Source organism: Acomys minous (genome assembly GCF_964271855.1).
Source record: "Acomys minous genome assembly, chromosome: 13".
Taxonomy (NCBI): domain Eukaryota; kingdom Metazoa; phylum Chordata; class Mammalia; order Rodentia; family Muridae; genus Acomys; species Acomys minous.
The window spans coordinates 9,205,176-9,223,501 of NC_140495.1; the positions used below are offsets into that span (position 1 = coordinate 9,205,176).

Consider the following 18,326-nt stretch of genomic DNA (forward strand, 5'->3'; position numbering starts at 1 on the left):
GATGGGAGGGGTCTGTAACCCACCCCTGGGGGGGAGCAGGAGGAGGGTGTGGTGGGAGGGGTCTGTAACCCACCCCTAGGGGGAGCAGGAGGAGGGTGTGGTGGGAGAGGTCTGTAACCCAGCCCTGGGGAGACAGGAGGATCCTGAGGCCTCAGTGAGAGAATCTGTCTCTAAAACTAAGGGAAAAGTACCAGAGGGGCTCAGCGGGTAAAGGTGCTTTCTGCCAAGTCTGATGACCTGAATTTGATCCTTGGGACCAATATGGTGTAGGGAGACGCCCTTGGACCTTCGCATCCACACATGGTGTCCCATTCAACATAAGTAAACGTAATTTTAAAAATAAGGTAGGAAATGCCTGAGGAAAACACTTGCCATTGACTTCTGACCTCCTACATGCATGCACGTGTGATGCATGCGCGAATATGCGGAAAATTCGTAGTGGACCCATTACTCAACCCCTTCAACCTGTGGTCCTAACACCCTCCCTGTCACCTGGCGATGGAAAAGATTCACAAACAGGACTACAAGGGGCTGATTCCTCTAATAGGCCAGGTACCTCACCAACCCAGCTGAGGAGGCATCTGCCCAGCATGCATCATGGGTCAGAATTTAATTCAAATAAAGGAGAGTAAGTTTCACATCCCCAAAGCCCATTAAACTTTAAATGCATCCAGTCATATCAAGTAAAATCAGACCAGAGGGACAAGAATAGAAGCCGCACAGGAATCAGCAAGAAATCTGGATTATCAAATATCAAGGGCATTTGGTGTGAAGACTTTCAATGTAATGAGAAACAAGTTAGTGGCAACTCCTGGGTGAGGCGTCTCCCTGTAGACACGGAGACTAGCTTGACCTATGTATGCAAATATTACTGATGCTTCCCATGCAGAAGAGAGCCCAGCACCCAGGCAATCACCTTGGCTCTATTTTTGTTTGCATGCAGGTTTGAACAAGCGCATGCATGCAGTACCCTTGGATGCCAGAAGAGGGCATCAGGTCCTCTAGGACTGGAGTTACTGGCGGTTGTGAGCTTCTACATGGGTGCTGGGGACTGAGCCCAGGTCTTCTGTAACTGCAGTGAGTATTCTAATCACTGAGGCCCCTCTTTAGTCCCCCTGCTTTTAAAAATGTCATCTCATGTATCCCAGCAGCTAGAGCTATGTCGCTGAGAATAACTCCCGGCCTCTGTCTCCAGACTGCTCACTGTGCTCAGCTTATGGGGTGCTGGGAACTGTACTTGGGCTTCCTTCGCCCATCTCTTTGCCTCTGAGTTACATCCCAGCTCCAGGCTCCACATTTCTTATGTCTTTGCTAATTTAAAATTTTAATCATTTAAATAGCTACATCTTTAAATACATAATGTAATAAATAATACACAGTATGGCATTTTCAGAGACTCAAAGGGTATGCGTAAAGTTCAGGTTCAACCCCAAGTCCTAAATGCCACTCAGCTGTTGTCATTAGCCCTTTGGACATCTTTCCAAAGAGTGTGTGCACAGAGTGTGTGCGCATGGGCATGTGTATGTGTCTGGTTTGGTTTTGTTGATTGGTTCCTTAATGGCCCAACTTCCTCACCCATGGCTTTTAACACTTTTACCAATTTCAACAAGTTTTCTTGTTTAAAACATTTTTTTAAAAACTACTTTTTTAAGGTCATCATCTGATTGTTTTAGAGACTTGGCTGCCTTCTAGAAATGTCCCATGTGCAGGCTGTGCATTTCCAGGCTCGGGCAAAGCATTAGTTTCCGCTGCTGCTACAGTGGAGAAATACCGAGACTGGGCACCTTAAGGGAGAAAGACTCTACTCTGTTGGGAGTGTCAAGGAGCAGTCAGGGAATGGAGCCACCCACAGTGGGCGGGCCCAGCCAGGGAATGGAGCCACCCACAGTGGGCCGGCCCAGCCAGGGAATGGAGCCACCCACAGTGGGCCGGCCCAGCCAGGGAATGGAGCCACCCACAGTGGGCGGGCCCAGCCAGGGAATGGAGCCACCCACAGTGGGCGGGCCCAGCCAGGGAATGGAGCCACCCACAGTGGGCGGGCCCAGCCAGGGAATGGAGCCACCCACAGTGGGCGAGCCCAGCCAGGAAATGGAGCCACCCACAGTGGGCGAGCCCAGCCAGGAAATGAAGTCACCCACAGTGGGTGAGCCCAGCCAGGGAACGGAGCTGCTCACAGTGGGCAAGCCCTCCCACCTTAGTTTAACACAATCAATATAACTCCCAGCAGGCTCGGCTGGAGGCTCAGTTCTTCGTGATTCTGCATCCTGCCAAGTTGATAATAATCATCATCACAAGGCTTCCTGGGCAATTGTCTCACGGGATCCAATCTTGCAGACGTCCCCCAACCTGTCAGCTCAGCGCCCCTCACGGAAACTAGCCTGGTTCTACACGAGAGAGTGACAGACACAATATGGATTCTGAACTCCAAACACGAGAGGCTGACTGACAATCCCTTGTTATCCTTCCGACTCACAGTCCACGCTCCCATGGATAACCGACTAACTCTCCTCTCTCAGTGAAACCCAGCCCTGGCGGGTACCAGCCAGTGCTGTCCACCCCTCCCCCTCGACAGCGCGTGTGCGTTTAATCCCACAACCCCTCAGAGGGTGGGATCAGAGCCACTCACAACCACACACAATATGAACACCACCAAAATAGATGAGCTTTAGTTTTGTTCTGGGACTTTACGTTTGTTTTTGTTGTACTACGGATTATGCCTGGGGCTTTGAGCTTACCAGGCTCTACCACTGGCTGCTGCTGGAACTTTCTGAGGCAACGATGAAATGTTAACACTGGGGCAGCTTATCAGACTTTTTGAGGAAACGTCATGACAGTGGGGTCTCTGAGTCGCTACAGGGGTGATTCAGAATCGCTACTCTCTGTGACTCATCTTCAGGTAGGACCTAGCTCAACAGTGCAGCCACCCATCCACAACACTTGTTCACACAGATGTGCATGTTTGTGTCACAGAAAGAAACGGTGCATAGGGCTAGGGAGTACATGAGTACAGCACCTGCCTCACAAGCGCAAGGAGCTGAGTTCAGTCCCCACGCCATCCACATAGGAAGCTGGGCACAGTGACACATCCTCATAATCCCAGGGACAGCAAGATGACAGACAGACAGATCTCCAGAAGTTTGCTGAGCAGAGGCTCTAGCCTCCTCCATGAAGTTCCAAGCTAAGGAGAGGCCCCACCTCAAACAGAAAGTTGAGGCACTTGAGGAAGGACACTAGAGAATGTCCCGGCATGCATTCATGGGAACCGCACATCCTCTCCCCACATATACCCCAAAAAGGAGGAATTTATATCCGTGACCTGTTTGACATCATAATGCTAACTCCACCCCAGTGCTGACGTCATTCCTTTGTCCAGTGTGCTGACCTGGGAAGTGAGCCTAAGGAAGTCTGTTACTCCCACCGCAGCCGGAGATGACAGGCTAGTTACAGTATGAACAGCCGAGACATAACCAAACCCCAGCTCATACCTGTCCCTCATACCTGGTACTCCACAAATGACTCTCACGTGTCAAAAAAAGATGAAAAACATAAAATGTCAACCCATAATCTGACAAAAGTCGGCCTGGAAGCTAGAGTACATAAAATGCCCGGAAGACTCAGCTTTAAAAGAAATCACACAAGGGGCTGGAGAGATGGCTCAGAAATTAAGAGCAACCATCTGCTCTTCCAAAGGTCCCAAGTTCAATTCCCAGCAACCACATGGTGGCTAACAACCATCTATAATGAGATCTGGTTCCTTCTTGTGGTGGGTAGGCCAACATTCAGGAAGAATATTGTATAAATAATAGATAAATCTTAAAAAAAAGATATCACAAACAATATACAGAGTTAATAAGCATATTTTGAAAGAAGATATATGGATGGCTGATTAGCATACAGTAAGGCACTCTCAACACCAGTGTTCATTAGGGAAATGCAAATGAGAAATCACAAAGAGAGAGAGACAGAGACAGAGAGACAAAGACAGAGAGAGAGAGACAGAGAGACAGAGAGACAGAGACAGAGAGACAGAGAGAGACAGAGAGACAGAGAGACAGAGAGACAGAGACAGAGAGACAGAGACAGAGAGAGACAGAGAGAGACAGAGACCGAGAGAGACAGAGACCGAGAGAGACAGAGAGACAAAGAGACAGAGACAGAGAGAGACAGAGAGACAGAGAGACCGAGAGAGACAGAGAGACCGAGACCAAGACAGAGAGACAGAGACAGAGACAGAGACAGAGAGACAGAGACCGAGAGAGACAGAGAGACAGAGACAGAGAGCTCTCAAGCACTTCACACCCACCCCATTGCTGCCAGGCAAATGTTAGCAAAAGTATAGTAAATCAGATGCTCTGATAAGAATGTCAAAGAGCAGAGGCAGGAGGATCACTGTGAGTTCGAGGCCAGCCTGGTCTACAAAGTAAGTACAGGACAGCCAAGGCTACACAGAGAAACCCTGACTCAAAAAAACAAAACAACAACAACAACAAAAAAAACAAACAACAACAACAAAAACCAGAATGTCAATGAGATGGAGGCTGAGGCAGGGGGATCTCTGTGAGCTCGAGGACAGCCTGGTCTACACAGTGAGTCCAGGACAGCCAAGGCTACACAGAGAAACCCTATCTTGGGGGGGGAAAATAAAATAAAATAAAACAACAAGAACGCCAAAGAGAGCTGGAGAGTTAAGAGGATTAATGTAAGTCAGCAGTTAAGAGCACTGAGTGCTCTCCCAAAGGACTCGGGTTCAATACCCAGCACCCACGAGGCAGTTCACAACCATCTCACCTGTTACTCTAATTCCAGGGTACTCGATGCCATCTCTGGGCCTCTGAGGGCAGTGGTCATGCATGCGGTGCACAGACATACATGTAGGCAGAAAGATCACACACAAGTAGGAAAAAATGAAGGAGAAGAAGAAGATGACGACCACGGGGCAGTGAGTGCTGTAGAAAACGGTGTGTTTGGGGTACACGTCCTAAAGAGTAAGAACATACATGAACCCTCCTACACCATACATGAACCCCCACATACAGGGGCTCATAGCTATGTTATTCCTGAGAGCCAACAAGTGAAAGCAGGACTGAGGAGACAGCTTAGTAAGTAGGGGAGTGTTTGCCTGAAGCAGGCGTGGTAGCACAGGCCTGTAATCCAATCTGGTGAGTTCAAAACAACAACAACAATAATAATAATAATAATAACAACAACAACAACAACATCATCATCATCATTGGAGTGCATTTTGTTCTAATGTTACGCCTGAGTTTTACCTGGAGAATCTGTTCTCTGTACATGCAAGGACACTAACACTGTTAATACTAAGGAAAACGAGTAACCTCAAGGTCTGTTTTCGAAGAACACAAGCCCATCAGAACCATGACCAACACTACTATCCCTGATACCAATACTAGCCGACACTGTCTTAGTGACAGGGCAGGAAAGCACCAAAGCCGGCACTCACAGAGCGGGGCCACTGGATTAGATCCACCTGCAGTGGATCACAACAGCATCAGGTGAGATTTCTCTGGGAGCCACAGTGAAGAAGCTGCAGCCCAGATGAGCCCCAGCCAGGGGTGGGGGCACAAAGAACAAGTCACAATGGCTCTGGGGTCAAGAGCTGTCACAGGACAGGGACCTTGAGAACAGCACAACGGTGGTCAGGAGGATACCCCGACCCTGCAAGTACAGCACGGACAATGCAAGGTGACACCAGAGACAGTGTGCTGGGGACCACTGGCCTCGTAAGCCCATGGCAGTAGGCCATGCCAGGAAAGGGAGAAGCCAGGTAGAGACAGGGATGTATGCTGCCCTCATCTTCCAGAGCACTAAAGGAACCAGCGACCACCACACTGGGAAGCCATCCCGGCTCCTGCAGTGGCTTGCTCCACACACAGCTCCAGTGTGTACGAAGTCATGCCACAGGACAGAAGTTTCCACGTCGGCTACGAAAGGCTCTCTCTTCCTGTCGCACAGACAAGGCCACAGGAGGAGTGAAGGCAGTCAAGACCTTGCTGCAGCCCTAGAGAAGACCAGACCTCACAGCAGGGAGGAAGCGGGAGGGGGAGGAAGGGATGGGGAGGGAGGAGTGCAGGAAGGTGTTACCCAGTTCAAGAGATTAAGTAGACACTGGGAAATTCCTTTCTGAGAAACCATTAGGAATAATGGAAACTTTGCGCAGCTTTGTCCAACAACTTTCTGTGATCATGGAATTGTCTAATACATAAGTCAACAGCCCAGTGTGGCCACTGAGAGCTTGAAAGTGGCGCTGTGTGTGTGTGTGTGTGTGTGTGTGTGTGTGTGTGTGTATGTGTGTTACATACACATTTTCTTCAAGTATATGTACGTGTGTGTATGTGCACACAGCAAGCTCCTCCAGCACTGTCCACCTCATTCCTTTGAGGCAGGGTCTCTCACTGAGCCTGGACCTTCCTTGCCATTTTTTTTTTCAGCTAGCTGCTGGCCAGAAAGCCCCAGTGATTAGCCCACCTGCCCTAATACCTTCACCCACATTCCTGAAAGGAACCGGAGACCATCTACCCAGAAAGCAAATTTCCCTTCAGAGTCTGCATCCACCCCCTCCCTCCAGCGACTCATTAACTATGCAGCTGTTCAAGATTTGTTCTCTGCACCACATCCTGCTCCCAAAACAAAGTACAAATAAACTGGTAATTTAAAGACAACCATAAACCACAAACTCACTAGAAGAAAACAAACATTTTCCAAGTTTTGGCAGCAGAGAAGCCCTTACTAAACACAACGCAAAACCAAGACCCAAATGTAGAGATTCTTAGAAACTTGACCATAAAAAATTTTAAGTGTCCCACTTAGCAAGAAATTTACTCAAGCTGAGAAAGCAGCTGGCTATGGAGAGGCCTATCTGCAATCCTGGCACTCAAAGGCTGAATCAGAAGGCTGTGAACTCAAGGCCAGCCTGGGCTACACAGTGAGACCTTGTCTCAAAAAATATTAAAAATGCAACATGACAATATCCTTCCAGGAGAAAATAGCTAACAGTAGCAATAATAGATTTTTTTAAACCTTCATAAACAAAGAGCAAAATAAATAAATAAATAAATTAATTAATTAATTAAAAAATAAATAAAAAAATAAACAAAGAGCAAGTGAAAATCAAGAAGGGAAATTAACTTGACAGAGAAACAGAATAAAGTAGAAAGCTTACATGCAAGTATGACAAGTGGACAGGGAATAGCTCTGAGGTAAAGAGTTAGCATGGACAGGGACCTCAGTTTAAAAAGTTAGCATGTGTTCTATGCACACTTGAAGGCATGCTGAGCCAGAGGCACAACTAACTGATGGAATGAAAATGGGCCCGTTTTGACCTGTGGCACCTAAAACTGTTTGTCACTGTTAAAAGTTCCTGAGTGGGAGAAGCAAACCGTTACCACTAAACCAGTGAGAGCGTAAGTTAGTTACTTTTTATCATTACGTGTGTAACAAGAACGTGATGTGTGAGCAAGTGAGCAGCCTACCAGCAGAGGTCATGGAGGACCCTGGTCTCTGCTCCATCACTCCCAGCCTTGCTTCCTTGAGTCAGGGCCTCACAGAGCCTAGATAGGCTAGCATTCTCATCTTTGCCATCCACGGTGCTGGGCTGATAGGCACAGGCATGACTTTCTTCTAAGCGGCCCTGGGATCTGAACTCAGGTCCTCATGCCTGAACAGCAAGCGCCTTACACCACTCAGCCACCTCTCCGACTTCTACAGCAACCATTTTTTAAGCGGCCATTTAGCAGTGTCTGTGACAATTGAGAGCACAGCAGAACATAGGGGCACATGCCTATAACCCCTGTAATCAGGAATTCAAGGCCAGCCTGGGCTACCTGAGACTGTCTCCAAAGAGCCAAGAAAAGGGAAGGAAAGGAAAAATCTTCAGACAAATTAATAAAGCAGTGATACCCAATTTTTGAGCACCACTCAGCACCCTAAAATGACTAAAGCTGACCCATGTGTCAAATAGGGAGATTCCATTCATATAAAATGAGATATAGATACAGCTAGAGACAGAGCAACACACACCAGCACTTACCTGAGCCCACCAAGCGCACACAAGGATAGTCCTCTCCAATAGGCATGTTTGACAATGGGTTAAGGTTGAACCTTTGTATTTTATTTTCACCTATCTTGTGAAAATACAAAGTGGAGAGCTGGGGGTGTGGCTCAGTTGGAAAAGGGCTAGCCTAGCACGCATGGGGCGCAGAGTTCAGTCCCCAGAGCCACACAAGCCAGTCATAGACTCAGACCCCTGCAATCCCACTACTCAAGACATTTGTCAGAGCCCTAGGCTAGCCTGGGCTACAAAACAGAGACAGGCTCAGAAGTCCAAGATCATCCTTGGCTAAAGAGCAAATGAGACTCTCTCAACAAAAAGAGGAGGAGGAGGAAAAGGAAGAGGCTTACAGGGGAAAACAAACTGCCCTGTCTAGGCATTTATAAAATTCTGAGGAAATAGCCAGAGGCTCCCTCTCTGATTCCCAGAAAGCAGTCAGAGGGGGAACGGCCTTAGAAGAAGGTACTTGCCTACAGTGCTCGCCCCCGCAGCATCAGCTCAGCGCAGGCCAAGAGGCGTGCTACAAGAGAGGGCAACTGTTCAAAGCAAGCAAGGGGTTTCCTTCCAAAAATAATATAGAGCCAGTGGTAGAGACCGTTCTCAACTGGGTTTAGAGGTAAGCAAGGCATAAAGCCGACTACAGTGGCTCTCACCTACAAACCAGCACCCAGCAGCCCGAGGCAAGAGATCTGTCATGAGTCCAAGGCGAGCCTGGGCTACACAGTGAGTCTCAGTCCCTATCTCAGAAGTGGGGAGTCAGGGTACAGAGAGACCTAAACTACCACTAAAGCATTTCACGGCACCATTAGCTAAGAGGCAAACAGGTTAGCGCATATGGAAGGAACGAGGTATAGCCCATTGGTAACGAGTGCGTAGTGAGTGCAAGGCCACAGGTTCGATTGCCAGCTACAACGAAAGAATGCAAGGTGAACCCTGGGCCTGCCCGTCAGACACATGGAACACAGACAAACACGGCAACTGGATGCCACAGCTAAGTCTGAACCAGTGAGAAAACCGTGTCTTCCTGAACTGCACCTCAGGGTGCCCTGTCTCCACGGTGAGATCTCCTACTCAAGCTTCTTGGCAGGCCAATTTGCAGCTTGTCTGCACGGACAAGAGGACCCACGTAACGCCCACAGAACCGAGCCCCGGCATCTGTGTGTCTCTGCCTTCTACCGCTGCAGCAAGACAAGGATGACAATTGAGTAACTTTCAAAGTAAACTGAGCGGTTGGGGAGATGGCTCAGTGGGTAAAGTGCTTGCTGCACAAGCGTAAGGATCTGAGTTCGGATCCCCAGCAGGCATGTAAAATTCCAGCACAGTGACACCAGCCTGTAACCCCAGCAACTAGGGGGGACCAGAGACAGGAAGATCCTGGGAGCTCACTGTCCAGCCAGCTGGGTCGAACTGATGAGATCTGGGTTCAGTGAGGGACCCTGTCTCAAAAAATAAGACACCCAACACCGACCTCCGGATTCATAATGCGTGTGTGCATGCACACACGTGTGCAGGAGCACGAACACAATTAAGGTACCCAATACTGTCGCCCCCAATCCCTGAGAGAAATGGACGACTGGGTTCCACACAGCCACCCAGGTGACTCAGGAGCCCTCCTCCTCCTCTGCTCACCTACCTTGGAACTGGTCTCCATGTGGTATTTGGCACAGGCGCGAAGCTGAGTCACCCAGAACTGCCTCTCCTTCGCATCGGCAGCTAAAATAGAGAAGAGGGAGAGAGGAAGAGAGCGTTCCCAAGCACGGCTCGGTGTAGACACCCACCTACTAGGAGGGGTGCGGGGGGGGGGGGGAGGGGCAGGAGGAGGGGAGAGTAAACACAAACACGAGATCCACCAACAGCCTGACCGCCGGACAAAAGGGACCAAACGGCATTCAGACGTCACACGTCAAAACTGTCTCCCAAAATGCCAGTTACAGTAACTAATGATCAGGTCTTTTCACACCCGGCCCCACCCCCAACCTCCTTTGGAAAAGTCACTTTGTGTATTTACAAGGCAGCAGCAGGGACCGCACACGCTTTTTTTTTTTTCTCAATGCTTCTCTACCTTGGGTGGCTAACGCAAGGCTCAGGTACAGTCCTCCAGCTCAAAGATTTGTGCAATTAGTTAGCAGAGGAAGATCCCAGCTGCTGCCTTGGAGACCCTCAGACTTCTCCCAGAGGCATCCTGGCTATCCGTGTGGCAACAGTAACAGTAGTGAGAAGTCTTGCTGGGCATGGCGGCACGCACCCATAATCCCAGCACTCAGGAGGCTGAGGCAGAGGGATCTAAAGTACAAGGCCAACAAGGCTTAAGGAGTCAAGTTCTTAGGCCAATGTGGCTAGGGCGTAGAGTGGGACCTTAGCTTCTTAAAATCAGTTGGGAGTGCGTAAAGCGCTTGGAGCGCAAGCTTGAGGACCAGGGTTCAAATCCTCGGCACCCATATAAAAAGCCGGGCACTCTGGCACATTCCTGTAGCCCCAGTGCTGGGAAGTGGGGATGGGAGGGCGCCCGAGGCTTGCTAGACAGACTGCCTAGTTGAATCGAGGAACCCCAGGTTCAAAGAGAGACTCTAGCTCAAAAAAGTAAGGTGGAGAATGATTGAGGAAAGACACCCAATGTTGCCCTCTGGCTTGCACACACATGCACACACACACACACACACACACACACACACACACTTCTCAAATAACACACAATTATTCTTAAATATCATGAATATATACATTCCAGAAACATCTAAGTTATCAAGTTAACTGCAAATACCAACATAATACTGCTAGAAAACTAACTGCCCATATAGTAACTATAAAAAAAAAATTGTTCCGGTAGAAAGTACGCTTGTTTACAAAGATGAGTCCAAGTGCCATTTGCCAAAACTCAGCTCCAGCTTGAATATCCAAGCAAGCAATCCAGAGTTAGGGATGGAGAGGCGGCTCAGTGCTCAAGAGCTCTTGCTGAGGACCCAGGTTAAGTTCCCAGAACTCATATGGTGGCTCACAATTGTCTGTGCCAAGGGACCCAACCTGCCCTTCTGGCCTCCTCCTGCACCAGGCACACATGTGATACACAGACACACATGCAAGCAAAACACTAAGTGTATAAAAAAAAAAAAATCCTAGTTGGGCAGTGGTAACACATGCCTTTAATTCCAGCACTGGGGAGGCAGAGGCAGGCAGTTCTCTATGAATTTCAGACCAGCCTGGTCCACTACAGTGCAGGTTCTAGGACAGCCAGGGCTACACAGAGAAATCTTGTCTCAAAACCCAAAAGAGAAATCTTAAAAAGAAATCCTGAGTTCAAAAGTTGACCAGATGTGGTGACACATGCCAGTAACCCCTGCACTCAGACAGAGAACCACCTAAGCCAGAAAACAGCTGTGAGTGTGAGGCTAGCCTGGGCTACACAGTGAGTTCCCGGACAGTCTGGGATACAGTGTGAAACCCTGTCTCAAAAAGGAAGGAAAGAAGGGAGGACTGGAAATAGAGAAAGAGGGGGTGGTGGAAGAAAGGGGGGGCAGAAGTGGGGGAGGGCAAAAGAGACAGAGAGATTCTCTCACAGTTCCATGTGGGCTTTTTATACATTTGTCAAGAGACTAGTCAGCCAAAGATGACAGGCACAGTGTAGGGCTAGGGAAATTAACTGCCAAAGACAGAGGAAATACTATTTAAAGTTTCTCCATCAGAAATATTCCTCAAAAAAAATAAATAAATAAAAGAAATATTCCTCAAAGTTGTGCCACTAGTGACACTGAGCCAACTCCATCGTTTTTAGGGAAATGAGAAAACAGACCATGAGCACCTACTGGGTCAGGACACAGAGAAGCCAAAGCATGCGCACGCGCGCGCACGCACACGCACATGCACACACAAACTATCTTGCCATTTTTGAAAATGATAAAGTTCAGCTAAACTTGTAACTACATCATGTAAATTTTAACAGTAATTTCAAAATTGCTATTAAATTGCTCTTTAAAAAAAAAACTGGAAGGGTCTGGAAAGAAGGCTCAGTGGTTAAAAGCACACACTGCTCTTGCAAAGGACCCTAGTTTGGTTCCCAGCACCCGCATCAGGAAGCTCAGAACTGCTTCTAACTGCAGCTCCCAGGGATCTGGTGCCCTCTTCTGGCCACCACAGGCACTGCACTCACATGCACAAACCCACATATAAATATACACACACAAGTAAAAATGAAAACAAAAGCTTTTTTTTTTAAATGGAGTCAAGTAATCCACAAAATAGTAACAATCCATCAACCTATCGGGATGGCTCGATTATGGGATGAGTGGGTGTTCTCTTCGTGTCTCTTTACCAACCACACATGTGGAGGGGAGGTACTGTTAAGTTTTCCCTTCTACAGTTTCTACACCAACAATTTATTAAGCAATAAATGGCAAAGTGACACTGAAGATCACATAAATCCAGCCAGCTGGAATGCGTGTTGCAGGAATCCCAGAAGAGAGAGGCGGAGGGGGGGTTTGGGGGGGAGGGAAACAAAACAAAACAAAGCCTTCAACTGCAGGCACTTTCATTTCATTTAGAAGCTTTGGGTTGTTTTATAGCTTCTGAGATAGGGTGCATGTCTAAATAATACAGAGAGATTAACTTGTCCCATCTCTGGGGTGGTAAAGTTTGGCAGTAAAACAAGTGAACATTGAGCTGAGAGGCAGGAATCCAGGCCCTCAGCGTGGCTTCCCAGCTGTCACCAGGCACAGTCCAGGGTGGGTGAGAAGGGGCTATCTTTGGTATTTTGTTCTCACTTGAAGAACAAAAAAAGGGGGGAGGGGCACATAAGGAGGCAAAATTATCAGCCAGTAACATGGCTTTGCTTGGGCCTGAAGGAACCAGACGGGCGAATGTGTTCCTTAATCTTTGTCAAGTTAACTGGACTTAGAATCACCATGGAAACACACTTCTGAGTGTTCGCGAATGTGTGTGTGTGTGTGTGTGTGTGTGTGTGCGCGCGCGCGCGCGCGCCTGTGCATGCATATCTACAAGGAACTTTGACTGAGAGAAGACACAACCTAAGTGAAGCAGGACCGTCCCTCAGGCTGAGACTGAATAAAAAAGGAGAAGGCGGAGCCCAGCATGCATCTTGCTGCTTCCTGACTGTGATTGCCATGTGACCAACAGCCGCCTGCTTTCACTGCCATGTTGGACTGTGTCCCCCAAACTGTGTGTCAAAATAACCCTTCCTCCTTAAGTGATTTTTTTCAAGTATTTTGTCACAGCAAAGGGAAAAGTAACTAACACAGAAAAGCATGCATATGTGTGGGGGGGGGTAGGTACATAGGTACACATGCACATGCACACGCGTGCACACACACACACACACACACACACACACACCTTTTTGCTTTACTTCATTATTTTATCAGAACTTTAACTGACTGCAGCCAGGATAGAAATCCTGGTAAAAATGATAATCGAATCCTTCTGCAATGACCAGATCGGGCATTTCTGTGTAGTGGAGCTGCCTTGAGAATGTACAATAGTTCCCTTCCACAGTGACCCCGCACACAGAAGTCTTCAGAGGCACTTCAACACTGAGAACTGCCCAACGGGGAACTGACAGAGCAGACTCCCAGCAGGAGCTATGACAGAGACAGGCTGAGCAGATCACGAAGAAAAAGGTCCTTTGCAAAGAGAGGCCTATAGAGAAACTCTGGGGGAAAGGCACAAGGACACATGCAAGGCTTGCTTCCTTTGTACAGCACAAGCCCCAACAAGGCAATGGGTGAAGATTAAGGGAGATGGAGCAGGGCGTGGTGATACACATCTGTAATCCCGGCACTCAGGGAGGCAGAGGCTGGTAGATCTCTGTGAGTTCGAGGCCAGCCTGGCCTACAAAGCAAGTCCAGGACAGCCAAGGCTAAACAGAGAAACCCTGCCTTGAAAAAAATCACCCCCTCCAAAAAAAAGAGTGAGGAGGTGGGGAGGGACGGAGGGAGGGAGGGAAGGAGGGAGGGGGAGAGGGAGAGGGGGAGGGGAGAGAGAGAGAGAGAGAGAGAGAGAGAGAGAGAGAGAGAGAGAGAGAGAGAGAGAGAGAGAGAGAGAGCACTTCAGGGCTAAGCCAACTCCCACAGCTCTGTCTTCCCTGAGCAATTCCTCAGGTGTATACCACCTCCCCGCGAGGGGGAAATGGGGAGCTAAGGAAGTGGGGGGGGGCGCTGGGGAGGGTGGAGGGAAGGACAGGCAAGGAAGTGCTTTCACCACTGAGTCCCGCCAATTATTAAGGGTGGTTTTTTGTTTTTGAAACAGGGTCTCACTATGGCGTCCCGGATGGCCTGAAACTCTGCAGACCAAGCTGACCTTGAACTCAAAGGCACTTCCTTACTTCCTGCCTCTGTGTCCTGAGTGCTGGGATCAAAAAGGTGTGACTTGTTATTTTGGATTTCAGAGAGATTTAGTTTTTTTTAATGGCATTTTGTGTGTGTGTGTGTGTGTGTGTGTGTGTGTGTGTGTGTGTGTGTGTGTGTCTGTATCTGTGTGTGTGTGTGTCTGTATCTGTATGTGTGTGCGTGTGTGTGTGCGTGTGTGTGTGTGTGTGTGTGTGTGTGTGTGTGTGTGTGGTGTGTGAGCTCGCACATGCCGTGGCATACCTGTGCAGGTCAAAGAACAACTTTCAGGAGTCGGTTCTCTCCTTCCATCACGTGAGAGCAGGGAACCAACCCCAGGCTGTCGGCTTGGCAGCAGGAGCCTCTATCCAGTGAGTCACCTCTCCAGCTCCGCAGGCATTTCCCCCACAAAGACAAAAGAGCCACCAGTCGGGCCTCACGGTGTCACCAGAGCGGGAACATACCTCTCAGCTTATACATCTCTCCGGAGGCAGAGTACACGACCAGCATGTGGGGAGCTTCGTCACTCAGGGACACGATGGCTCCAGATAGAGACAGCACTCCTCGGGGCTTCTGGTGTTTGCTCTGTTCATTCACAAAATACTGCAGGAGGCCAGCCTCAAAATCCAGAACAAAGTACCTGAACAGAGAGACCACAGCACGTGACTCCTCTCTCGAGCAGTTCCGAGGACACAGCACAGTAAGAGTGTGACCAAACCATGAGCGACATGAGGGCACCCAATCCACAAAGCCAGAGACTGCAATTCTTGCCGGGTCCCAGAGAGACCAGTGAACAGGAGAGCACCAACTGCAAGCACAATGGATCCTGGGATACCTTACGTCCTTAGGAGACCCCTAGTTTTCAACAGCCCAGACGCTAAGAGCATCGTCACCAGACAGCAGATGGAACCTAAGTGCCGTCCCCACCAGTCAGCGAAGCCTTGATGTGTGTGTGACCTTCTGTTTTATGACTGAATCATTTCATGTAATCCTTTCCATGGGGACATGCGTCACTTGGGGCAACTTGAGTCTGTGTTCTCAGGCCATGGTACTCACACTTGGCTCAGAATAAGCTCTCTCTTAGTTCCTTTGGAATGAAAGCTATATCTTTACACACACACACACACACACACACACACACACACACACACACACTGTTAAGCACTGAACCCAGGGCTAAATCTCCCACATGTGCTGTGCTACATGGCCATGTGACAGACTCCAGCCACTGCACTGCTTACCCAAATGCAAGCCTTTCAGTGACAAGTCTCTCCCAAGGGTTTTGGAAATCAGTAAGATCAAAAGCAAGCACCAGGATCTTGGGGTGGGGGTGAGGGGTGTATGCTTCAGTTGTAGGGGGCGGGCCTCACATGAAGGAGGAGGGGCTCGGCTGTAGGGGGCGGGCCTCACATGAAGGAGGAGGGGCTCAGCTGTAGGGGGCGGGCCTCACACGTAGGAGGAGTGGCTCAGCTGTAGGGGGCAGGCCTCACACGAAGGAGGAGGGGCTCAGCTGTAGGGGGCGGGCCTCACATGTAGGAGGAGGGGCTCAGCTGTAGGGGGCGGGCCTCACATGAAGGAGGAGGGGCTCAGCTGTAGGGGGCGGGCCTCACATGAAGGAGGAGGTGCTCAGCTGTAGGGGGCGGGCCTCACACATAGGAGGAGGGGCTCAGCTGTAGGGGGCGGGCCTCACACATAGGAGGAGGGGCTCAGCTGTAGGGGGCGGGCCTCACACATAGGAGGAGGGGCTCAGCTGTAGGGGGCGGGCCTCACACATAGGAGGAGGGGCTCAGCTGTAGGGGGCGGGCCTCACACATAGGAGGAGGGGCTCAGCTGTAGGGGGCGGGCCTCACATGAAGGAGGAGGGGCTCAGCTGTAGGGGGCGGGTCTCACATATAGGAGTTCCTAGGTTCTCCCTGCAGCACTAACCACACCACACACGTTGGTGTGAAGCAGGAAAATGGAGTGGGGATGCCCAGGGACTCTGAGGTTCGGGAAGTGATGCCACGCCCACAGGTCCACCCCTGACTACTTAAAAGTAACCATAGTTATTTAAGAATGAAAAAACTTTTTTTAATTGATTTCCTTTTCCCCAAATGACTACCCAAGTTGTTAGGCAACAATTTGGAAGCTTTTTTGAAGTACTGTATAAATGAAATTATTTTTCTAGGCAGAGAGGAATATCTTGCTACATAGCCCAGGCTAGCCTCAAACTCTTAAGCAATCCTCCTGCTGCAGACTGCCAAGTACAGGGTTTACAGACATGCACCAACCTTGCTTAAGCAGCTCTGGGGATCCAACCCAGGCCTTCATGCAACGCATGCTGGGTAAACAGTCTACCAACTGCTCAAAACACAAACTGAACTAAAGAAGCTATTTTTAAAATATTCCTTTCAAGCTGGGTGGGCCTAGTGACTCACACCTGTAATCCCAGGACTCAGGAGGTGGAGGTAGGAGGATTGCCTCATTTAAGAAGCCAGCTTGAGCTACCCTGTAACACGCTGCCTTATAAATAAATAGATGGGGCTGGAGAGATGGCTCAGTGGTTAAAAGCCCTGGCTCCTCTTCCAGGGGACTTCCAGAACCTACATAGCAGTGCACAGCTATCTGTAACACCAGTTCCGGCTCATCAAACGCCCTCTTCTGGCCTCTAAGGGTACTTCATGCACATGGTACACAGACATGCAGGCAAAACACCCATACACATAAACTGAGTCATCTCAAAGTTAAAATAAACACATAAATAAATAGTCAAGTGTGGTGGCACATGTGTTTAATCCCAGAACGTGGAAGGCAGAGGCAGGAGATAATGAGTTCAAGGCCATTCTAAGCCACATAGTGAATTTGAGTCTATCCTAGCTAGATTGCTACATGAGACCCGTCTCAAAAGAGAAAGGAAGGGGGGAAGAAGGAGGGAAGAGAGGGAGGAAATCACATACTATTTTCTAAATACAGTTGAGACTGTATCTTATCAGAGGGATGGGATAGTGTCTGGTTAAGGGTTTAAACATGGAGGGACATCGTGTTCCTTCAACATGGCCTTTGAAAGTAAAGTCAGCTGAAGTCACAGACAGATGTAGCCATCCACCCAGCATTAAGAAAAGCCATGTCTGTTGCTCACAGCTCCTGGGAAGAAAGAAATTAGAGTTGACTTCCCACCAGGTCACAGCTCTGTCGGGTCCCGCCTGGAGACATATCTGAAAGTCATGGCTTTTATTCTGAAGAAAGTTAACCATATTTCTGCATTAGCCAAATGAAATTGCCAGATAAAACTCTAAAGGTTTTTTTCTTCCAGAGAACAGCTGAAACAAACCTAACCTCTGCAGAGAGAGAGAGAGAGAGAGAGAGAGAGAGAGAGAGAGAGAGGATCTTTGAACTGTAATATGCGATTTGACTGCTGTGAACTAAGTGATGTATAGACAACATTTTCTTTGCTAAATTAAATTTAAATGATTGCTCTGGGGAAGAAAAGAGAGTGACAGGGAGGAGCCAGATCAAGGCAGGAGAGGCCCTGCAGGGTTCCTAGGCAGATGAGAGAGGCTCTTCTGGAAGGCCTAATTGCATATATTGCAATCCTAACTGTATACTATAACCCCTCGCACTACATATTACAATCCTAAACGCAGTCTCTTCTAGCTTTGTTTCTGTCGCCAGATTAAGATACCCTGACCGAAAAGCCAGATGGGGAAAGGTTCCATTTTCTTTGACTTAAAATTCCAGGTCACAATCCACCACTAATCACATCACAGGTGACAGCAGAGAGAAACGAACCCTTCCTTGCCTTCTGCCACTGATCCTCCCCTGTGTAGCTCAGGCTCTCCTCCCACAGGGAATGGTGTCGCCCACAGTGAGCTGGGTCCTCCTACATCGATTAGCTATCAAGACAATTCCCCACAGACACGCCCACAGGCCACCCTGATCTGAACCAT

The 18,326-nt window shown here is 48.9% G+C and overlaps 1 protein-coding gene across 2 annotated transcripts in view; it reads right to left on the reverse strand.

Moving 5' to 3' along the window:
• OSBPL10 (oxysterol binding protein like 10) overlaps nt 1-18,326 on the reverse strand; it is a 242,041-nt gene that overhangs the window by 149,216 nt on the left and 74,499 nt on the right. For both annotated transcript variants that reach the window (XM_084754538.1, XM_084754537.1), the window contains exons 2-3: nt 14,865-15,040; nt 9,702-9,781 (exon numbers count right to left, since the gene is read on the reverse strand). In XM_084754538.1, the coding sequence (XP_084610664.1) occupies nt 9,702-9,781; nt 14,865-15,040 (256 nt within the window). The remainder of the gene's footprint in view (nt 1-9,701; nt 9,782-14,864; nt 15,041-18,326) is intronic.